At 45.3% G+C, this 9,716-nt stretch overlaps 2 protein-coding genes across 12 annotated transcripts in view; one reads left to right on the forward strand and one right to left on the reverse strand.

Annotated features, from left to right (window-relative positions):
• Positions 1 to 6,034, forward strand: part of STOX2 (storkhead box 2) — a 93,886-nt gene extending 87,852 nt beyond the window's left edge. For all 11 annotated transcript variants that reach the window (XM_084518501.1, XM_084518499.1, XM_084518504.1 and 8 more), the window contains one exon: positions 367 to 6,034. In XM_084518501.1, the coding sequence (XP_084374627.1) occupies positions 367 to 562 (196 nt within the window). In that variant the 3' untranslated portion in view covers positions 563 to 6,034. The remainder of the gene's footprint in view (positions 1 to 366) is intronic.
• LOC311436741 (uncharacterized protein) lies at positions 375 to 8,769 on the reverse strand (the record flags this gene model as incomplete). The annotated part of the gene is made up of 3 exons (XM_084519208.1): positions 375 to 5,348; positions 8,017 to 8,147; positions 8,356 to 8,769. The coding sequence occupies 3 exons, from the start codon at positions 8,767 to 8,769 to the stop codon at positions 5,165 to 5,167; spliced, it is 729 nt and encodes a 242-aa protein (XP_084375334.1). The 3' UTR covers positions 375 to 5,164.
• Between the last annotated feature and the right edge of the window lie 947 nt (positions 8,770 to 9,716).

Genomic DNA, 9,716 nt, shown 5'->3' on the forward strand with positions numbered 1-9,716 from the left:
TGTGCAAAAATTCACCATCTGGGAAATAAAATTAATATGCCCCACGTGCAAAATGGGAGCTATTTGATTTCCTTGAGCGTAAGATCCAGATTGCTTGATACGGGTTCAGGTTACAGACCCTGTGTGACAGCTTCAGCCCTGCTTGGTGCTGTACCTGCGCTGCAGTACGGTGGCTGCTGAGTACTTCTGGAACCCGTTTTGGAGGAACACATGTGAACCGTCAACATGAGATGGTTTATTGATGTGACATTACATACAAACACAGGAAGCCTATTATAAAACACTCTATTCTCCTTTCCTGTCTGGTCCACAGATATATAGGCATGTCGCATACGAGTGTGTATATATATTTCTTTTCCATTCTAGTACTCGGGAGAGCCTGGCATCCAACACTTCGAGTATTGTTGAAAGCAACAGACGTCAGAACCCCGCTCTGAGCCCTGCACACGGCGGGGCAGGCCCAACCTTCAACTTCCGAGCCACCGCAGACCCGCCGACAAGCGAAGCTGAGAAACTGCAGAAACCAGCTAACTGCCTGCAAGCTTCTGTCACTAGTGTCTGATAGTCATCCTGCCTCAGAATTTCTGTCTCATCCTATACAGTAAAGTTTACGACACTGGGACTGATGTTTACATCTTTGGGGAAAAAAAAAAAAAAAAAAAAGCATCTCAACCACAGTTTTAGTGTTTACTTAAACTGTGCTGCTATGTAGACTAGGGGCAACAAAGAAATCTTTATTTCAAGGTATTGCTTTTCACATTTGCGGCTCTGTAGCAACAGAATAGCAGTAGGGATAATATGTACACTTTTTGCTTCACTTAATTGTAACTGAGCACATATATGAAAGTCTAGACACTGTAAGTGTAATCTGCATTTTCAATGTCCATGCAGTTGCCAACTTCATTTAAAAAAAAAATGCCACAGATGTGTGATGCCCCCGGTCAGAAGCTAAGCTCTGCTGCAGAGTTGTTCTACTTCAAAAATTGAGCCACTGCTGAAAGTAACCGGCCAGGATCACCATGAGGAAAAACGATGCCAAACGTGACAAGTGGTGACCTCAGCTCTATCTGTGAATTATTAGTACCAATCAGTCATTTTCACTGTGTGTTTTTGGGACACAATTTTGCAAAATACCTGTTTAAGTGAGTAAAAAGAGGTCTTTCTTTTAGAGTATGGAGGGTGGGTAGGGAGACAGCTTCCCCTTTCGTGTTGCAGAAGTATGAGAGATGTTTATGTATGAGACTTGCGACTTGACCTTCCAGAGTCAGAAATGAGGAGGTAGAGGGGGGAACGGGGAGGGAGGGGAAAGCTATAACTGTCACGGAGCCGCAACGTGGAGTGACACAAAATATAGGGAATATCTTCAGTATAAATCAAGTATTTAAGAAAGATAATCTAATTCTTGTGTCGCTTCTGGTATTGCAACTCGCCATTAATATAGGAATCAGAATAACTAATTTCTTTGAACAAAAATATTCTTTGTGATATAAATGACAAGTATGGCCTGAAGAATTGATTTCTTTCTAGTGGAAGGACATAAATCTATTTTATGTAGCTTATTAAATAGAGTGCCTAAATTAGGCTATTAAAAATAGCATACATTGTAGTGATTATCAGAGAACAAAATTTAGAGAGTTATAAACTTCTGGCCTTTTTATTCAGTGGATGTTATTTGCAATTTAGCATTTTATGGACACATCTAGTTTCTAGAAATTAAATGTGTCCATTTGGTTGGCAGTAGAAATCTGAATTCTGTAGGTATGGTATATCCTAATCGCTCTCCCCCAAACTGTTGCTCCAAAGTAATTAATACTATGCTAATTACTGCAGAGTAACTTCTAAGGATAGTTGAACTTAAAGAGTAATTTTTAGGCATAGGGTCACATTCTACTCTGTTACTCATGCAACCTGGTAGTGCAACAAACTGACTTCAAAATTAATTCTATCTTTATTTTTTATCAGAACAGACAAATTGGTGGAAGAATAACAAAGATATTAAAATATTCAATAGTCCAAACTGTTGAATAGAAAAGGGACATTTACACTGTCTAGCTCTTGTAGTACACAGGTGTTAAACCCAACTGTACATATTTAAAGCCAGTGTTTTCATCAGGTTCTGGTGACATGTATTACTCTGTACACAGCGTCATTTGAGCTTCACTCATGTTCTATATTGTCATCAGAAGTCTTCACTGAAGGTTCAGCCTTATGTTACGCAGTTGGATAAAGTTCATTTACTTATAAAAATGGCTTTCTAACTCTGGACACAATCAGTTTCTAATTCTGTCAAGGACATCTACAGTACCCAGTAAATGCACAGGTCTGTTTTCCTTGGTTTCGATGTATAAATTCCATTTCATGGGAGCAATAAGACCTTTCAGTGCACATAAAGGAAATTATTGTGCTTTTGGTTGGTTATCAAAGTCACTTGGCCTTTAGCCTTCTGCCTTATCATACCTTCCAAGATGTGCTCTAATTACCATATAATGCTTTGCATGACGCATCTTATTACTCAGTATGTAACTCCAGCCGTACTTATTCCATGCGAACTGTAGAGTCAGAGTTTTTGTGGGGAATTGTCATATACTATGCAGTGGCTGACTGTGATTTTGTTTTCTGAGACAGCTCTGACATCAGTAGTATGTATCAATTCAGTAAATAAAAATGTCAAAACTTAAAACATATATATATATATATATATAGCTGATGATCTGAAGTACTAATGTCAGTATTAAAATGTGAACAGCAAAAACAAATTTCACCTTTTGGAGAAACGTTTGTTTGTCATAAGCTAATCAGAACTTATGCAGGCAGCTGGTTGTACAGAAGACATAATTCCAACAGAATATGACAATACATACCTACAAACTGTTTAGTATGTAATTTCCTAAAGTTCCCAGAGACCAGCAGACAACATAAATGTCATATTAATGTTGACATGGCATTGTACCAATATTAATGTGACTCTTGGAATATGGAATGTAAACAGAAGTTTCAAATAGAAACGTTCTAATCTTGAATTCTTTTTTTTTTTTTTTTTTTCTTTTAAAATCAACAATGGAATATAAGGAAATTCCATCTTGAGGTTCTGGTAACAAAACCACGAGAGTGGAGCTTGAGTGCTTTATGTCACCCTAATCCTTTGATGAAATCATAGCCTTGTATTACATGGTTGCTTATCTGTCATTCTTCTTCTAATGTATCAATTTAAAGGTTTACAGAGTTAGATTAGGTTGAATCTGTGTTGTGTTCAACTGTAAAGGGTCAACACAAATCTGTCGGCATTTTGCACACTTAATATGTATTATTATAATACAACATGTTACTTTTATGGTAATTTTTTTTACACATATAACTACCTCCATGAATTTGATGAAATGCAGCAACATAAAAAGTGTATTGTACAAAGCAAGGTTAAAAACTTTGAAGCATTAGCTCATGGCGTTCTCTTGTGTGTCAATGCTTGCGTATGAGGTCATCATGTTTCCATTGCCACAATTTCCTTTTACAATATTAAAAATCTGTCTTTCAGATGAGTCACTTAAGACTTTGACAAGGCTGCATAATTGGGATAAAAGTGAAAGGGAGGCTCGAACCTTCCATCCTCTCCCCAGTTACTGCTACGATTTCTGCCTGGTAGAACTTGAAAATGTGTTTGTAATTTAGCAAATTAGGAACACCTACAGTCTGTGAAATATGATTGACAGTTTGGGGTTTGACAGAAGACACTCTGGGTATTTTCTTGGCAGCCTTCAAACATGCCGGGCCCTGTTCTGCCTCCGTTTTTGCCAACATATCAGGTCATGGTTTCTCTGAACCGGCAAGGGTGTTAGAGCAGCTCTTCCTTCAACGAGACACGCTCTGTTTTCTAGAGCGTGTGCATTAGAAACACTTGCTCCTATAGAAATTGCCAGCAGCTTTTAATTGACTAATTGACTTCTCTGGGAGCAGTATTGGGTCCCTACTCGAGGTATGTGCCTATTGTTCAAAGAGCGTGGGCGAGTTTCCAAGAAAAATGAAGCTGGCTTTTGAAAAGTAGCCAGTTGCAACAAGCCACCTTTCAGGAGGGAAAAAAGAAAGATTTTCCAAAAACCAAAGGAAGAAAGTGGCAGTTGAACCTAAGCAGATCACGTTTATATACAAACCCCGATTTATGAACACCTCTTTCAGCAAACCTAGTACCATTATCCTGATGCGAGTTAATGTACAATCATCAGCTGAGCTAATTTAGCTGGTTTTAAGTATTTCAGTTACAGACCATAGGAAATCACTATCCGTTTGGCTCCGTGTGCCATTGTGAAATGTCCGTAAAACAAGCAACAACGTTCGCTCAACTCTAAAAAGTAAGATGTATTGGGAAACAAATACTTTAATTAAAACCATGGCCTGAGTGCTTGCCAGCGGTAGTCATTTTCGTAAAAGAGATGGAGGCCACCATAAACGTGGGTCATGCCTTGCACTTAAGCCATGCCCGAGGGCCGTGGAGCACTCCAGGCGGTACCAGCCGAGCCTCCCAGCGCCGAGGCGGGCAGACCTCACCATCCCCGTCCTCTGGCGGGGCACGCTGAAGAAAACAAGGCTGAGAGTCTGTGGACGAAATTATTAACCAGTTTCTTTCTTTTCTCTTCAAAAGTCACTCGAGTAAGCGTAATAGTTGACCAAAGTGTTCAGTGTTCGTACTCCGGAGCTCATCTTTTTGTGCATTCAGTTTAAGAGGGAAACTACTTTGCAGTCCTGCAGAGACTCTAGGTTAGCAGTGCCAAAACCAGCTTTCAGTCGTACGAGTACTGCCGGCGGTGGTTTTAGAAACAGTTATTTTAATTAAAAATTTGTTTTTCAAATACATTTCACAGAGCTTCTCCCAAACGCGATTCTTCAAATTGTTGTGCTGAGAAAGCAAATAGCACTCCTAATCTGGTGCCACCCCCCCAGTTTACAATTAATTCCCTTTGCTCTTCTGAAGAAAGCTGTACAGTATTAGAGAGAAATGTTCTATTTTTTACATAATTCTTTAAAAGAAAGCAAAGTATATATCTAAAATGTTCCCCCCGACGTAAGTAAAGCGCATCGACCCTGCATCGGCGTGCCCGGGGGCACGCAGCGGACCCAACTAAAGCCGAGCTGGTGCTAGAAGAAAACGGGACTCGCGCTCCAGAGGCTGGGCTCAGCCACGCGGGTCTGAGTCTGGCGTTAACCCCCCGGCCTCCCACGCGCCGAGCAGAGAGCGGGACTGGTCGCTGGCTCCATTGAAGCTCAGGTCTGAGCTGAGGATTTCCGCCTTCCTCCCCCCCGAGGCACGGCACGACGCGCAGGCGAGGCGCAGGAGGCCACGGTGCGCACACCTGGACCTGGAAGGCAGCCCCCCGTTAGCGCCCCTGCGGCACGGCCACAGTGGCCAGAGCCCCCCGAAGGGCGCCCACCCCTAAGTACAAAAGGGCCCGCGGGGTGGTTGGCACAGGGGTCACCTCGACACGCGGAGGAGGCGTTGAGTGGAAAGGGATCATAACTCTGCAGGTAATCGTCCGTGAGTGACTGAATGTGGCTGTTGCATTAGGTCTAAATGAGTTACTAAATGCAAGTGGGACTTACTGTATGTTAGAAGGGAGTTTTGCAGCCAAGACTGCCTTGTATAAATGTGTTTGCACTGAAAAAAAAAAAAAAATTAAAAAATTACTTGGTCTCTGGTTGCTGTAAAGGTCATCCAAGATGGATGTTCTGTTTATATTGTATAGTATTTCATATGAAAAAATTACGGTTCATGAAATGTCTTCCCTAACGTTACTGATTTATAACAGCACATTTGTAACATGGTTTTTATTGTGTCAGTGTACCATATTGTAAATGATGATTACTTGTCATGCTTAGTATAATAATTTAAAGGAAAAAAAAAAAAAAGGACAGGGATTTTTGTAAGTCTATATTTGAAAGTCCCTCCATATGGTAATATTGTGTTCATGTTGTTTATGTAGTGTTGTGTGAAATATCCATTTTGGATTGTGTTACTTTTTAAGATATTAAATAACATTTGGTTATATGTTTTAAGTGGATTTTTTACACCCATCGGTGGTTTTTAGAGAAAATACTTTCCATTTCAGAGAAAATAATTCCCGTTTAATGCGCTGTTTCTCTCCCTCGTTTAGGAAATCTTGCACAACAAATGGGTAATCAGAAAAACAAGGGTCATTACGGCCTGCTGTGCTCATGTGTGCTTCCCCAAAGGGCTGTGAGCCCTTCCAGAATGACAGCGCTAGGGAGAAAGATCTGCAAAATTTGGGAAAAAGAAAAAAAGTTTGCTGTGGACGTGCAGGGTGATGTGTCTTGGGGAAATGCAATCCTCACCAAAGGCACAAGCTCTGAGCTGAGATGCACCCGAGCACAGGGAAACAAGAAGTCCCTGAGCACATCCTGATGCCCAAGCAACAGACTTCAGCTCCCTCTTTTCCTCCTGTCCATCCTCATGGGCCAGAGAAGGACCTGGGCACGTGCCAAAGAGAAAGGGCTGCAGCAAGGAGGTTTTTCCCAGTTCTTGAAATATTTACCCAGATTTTTTCCCTGCTCTGACAGTAGCTGACTGGAAAGCCCAAGTGGACAATGTAACATGCAGGTGCTGCTTTCCTGCCTCTGTGCTGCCTGTTGGAAGAAGGTTTCAAAGGGGTTCAGGCTCCAGGGCCTTGCCACCGTACCGGAGTATCTTGTCTTGATACACACCGTGCCCTTTAAACTTTGCTTAGAAACCTGCTTTAAGTTCTCTTTACACATACTCTGCTAGCAGTTAACATGAAGATCTTAAGCAAGCGACATCTTTTTGGTCCAACTCGGAGTTTTTTCTACATATTACCTTTGTTTCCCCCTGGGTCACTGCCAATGCCCAGATCTCCAGAACTTAGAGCAGACAGCAGACAGCTTAAATGTGGTCCATACCTTACTTTAAATGTCTATGCCCACTGCTTCCCTGAAGACCTTTCATCTTTCTGTTGGATTGTGCCTTTCTGTCGGGAGCACTGGCCCCAGAGCAGCAGATTTCCATCCCTCCTCATCTACAAATACCTTGTGAGGTTACGTTTGTGAAGGCTCTCCTCTCCAGAACTGCTCTTTTCCATCAGCCTCTCCGCTGACAGCTTAGGGTCTGTTTTTTTCCTACCAGTGTATTTCCTGTGGTGTCCTTCTCTGTCAGCATCCCCACCTCTTCTGCTCCTTCTTGGCATTTTCCCCCTTCAGGTTGTTTTCCCCATTCATTGCTTGACAAGAAACGTCCTCTGCCCCTTTTCTCACCTTCCCTGCTTAAAATGTCATCCCAATCCTATGGGGTCTTTTCCTCACTGTCCCATTCCTTTCTCTTTTTCACTCTCCCCACTCATTTGAATGACCCTGGAGAAGAAGAGGTGCTCAGGACAGGAGCTCCTGTCAGCACTTCCCTTCAAACCATGCTGTTCCAGCTTGGTGGATTTCAGAAAAGGCATCGAAACTTGCCCCCACTTTTCATCCCTCCTGTTCTCTCCCTCCTTTTGACTGCTGCTCCTTCTTTAACCCAACACCTCTGTGTTTTGAGGGCTCGAAGACCCCAAACCCGCACCGATGCTAAACCAACAGGTCACATGTGTCTTCCTCAGGGTGCCAGGAGAGGTCCCAGCTAAATGCTTTGGAAAACAATTACAAAAACTACAAAAAATAACACGCCTGCTCGCCACCAGCAGTGGGTGAAGGGCAAAAGGGTTTGCAGTGGGTTCGAAGATGCGGGGACCTGCACAGCCCCCAGTGGCTTCGTGGTGATGGCTGAGCTTGTGTTTGTGAGCAGCCTCCTCCTGCGCCTTCAGGTCCTTGTCTTTAACCGAGTATTTTTAGCCCCGCTGTCACAGTATAATGTCACAGTGATAAATGAGGATTGGGAACAGGAAATCCCAAGTACATTTTTTTATGTATTTATTTTTTTCTCATTTCTTGTCCTGATAAGCGCGGAAAACCTAACCCTGTGCTTCCAGCTATTTGGAAATAAGTGAGCAGAAATACGTTTCTTACCCTCTGGGCACCATCGCAGTCGCACAGTGACAGCAGCCTTCCTGTCCACAGGCCCGGCACACGTGGGCTGGGTCCTGCTGGGATGGAGCCAGGAGCACCAGGAGCGCAGAAACCGAGCAGAGGAGCCGAGCCTGCAGGGGGACCATTGGGAGCAGCCTGTAGGCAGGGGCTGGGGCCTCTGGCCTCCCTAGACCGAGCGTAGCACTTGGGATGCCCCATCCTTGAACATCTTTCTGGGTCCTTTTAGCTGGGTTTTGGGGAAAAACGGGTCTAAGCGGCTAACTTTACAGGGCGGCTTGTGCATTGCAAGGATTTCAGCGCAAGCCGTGTCTTACGCACCTGGAATCTGCCCTTGCTGCAGAGCTGTGGTCCTCCCCCTCCTGCACCAAGCAGCACACGGGCACCACTGGGCAGAGGCTGCCAGGGGTTGCCATAAGGCTGCAGATGTGAAGACAGGAGTGCAAACTTCGCAGCTGGCTGCACCTCGCTGTCGTGGGCAGTGACCGGACGGGGACAGCAGGGGAGGGCGTTTGCCTTCCTTGCTTGGCAGCTGAACGCTGCCTGCAAGGCAGCCCCTGCCCTGCCTCTGCGGCGAGACTCCTGCTCCCACTGCACGGCTTCTTGCAGCACATTGCCCAGCTCCTGCTCCTCCTCCTCCTTCTCCTTCTCCTCCTCCTCCTCCTCCTCCTCCTCCTCCTCCTCCTCCTCTCCGCAGCAGGCCCCAGCCGGCCGGCCCCAGCACGAGGAGGCCATGAGGGGAGCACCTCTGCTGTGTCCAGTTCCCTGCGTGCCTCTGGCTCAGTCCCAAAGTTTTCTTGCCAGCAAAGTCCTATTTAGCAGCCAGCTGCCACGACTCAGCCGGCTGCTGCTGGACACAAGTGGATGATGGTTTTCAGATGCTTGCATGCAGCCGGGCCAGCTGTAACCCCGATCTCAGGCATGGCCCTCAGTGGAACAGCAACATTTATATATATTATATATATACATATACATTTAACCTAGGCAGGGCAGTGTAACTAGTCCTCTTCTGCTAAAGGAGCACTGAGACAGTTTGCCTGAAAAAGGAAGCTTTTGGTTGAGTCCTCAGCTTCAGCTGCACGTACGGTGGCACTGCACAGACGGGGATGACCTTGCACAGCCCAGCCCTTTATGTCTGTATGCCCCACGCACAGGCTACACAAAATCTCCAGCCAAACAAAGGGACCGGGGGGAGGAGGCCAGGAGAAGCCACCTGCCTCGTCCTAGGGTGCTGATGACTGTCCCATGCGGTCGGACATTTCAGGGCGTTGTTCCACGGCTCCTTGGTAGGAAACGTGACACAGCAGGCGGTGTGGTGTGCCCCGCTGCCCCGCGGGGAATGGCCGTGTGACAGCAGCCCCACGGGACACCAGCAAAAGGCGGCTGCTTGAGCAAGAGCCAGCTCAAACCGCCCTGCAGGCGGCAAGCCGGGAGCTTTGGACTTCAGGTCACCGCCTGAAGTGGGAAAAACTGACTCAGAGAATTTAATTTTCAAAAACAGGGAGCACCCGAAAACCTTGTAAAAGCAAGTGTCTGCAGCCCTAACTTCAGGCAGCATTCCCTCTCAAGCCTATAAAGCAAATCAGGCCCGTTTTGTTCTCACCCCTCTCCTTTGCCTTCCTCCTTGCTCGGCCCTGGGGGGCTTCCCCCGCACACGCAGCGCTAGCTTTCCGTCTCCTCTT

Source organism: Aythya ferina (genome assembly GCF_964211825.1).
Source record: "Aythya ferina genome assembly, chromosome: 4".
In the NCBI taxonomy this organism is placed as follows: domain Eukaryota; kingdom Metazoa; phylum Chordata; class Aves; order Anseriformes; family Anatidae; genus Aythya; species Aythya ferina.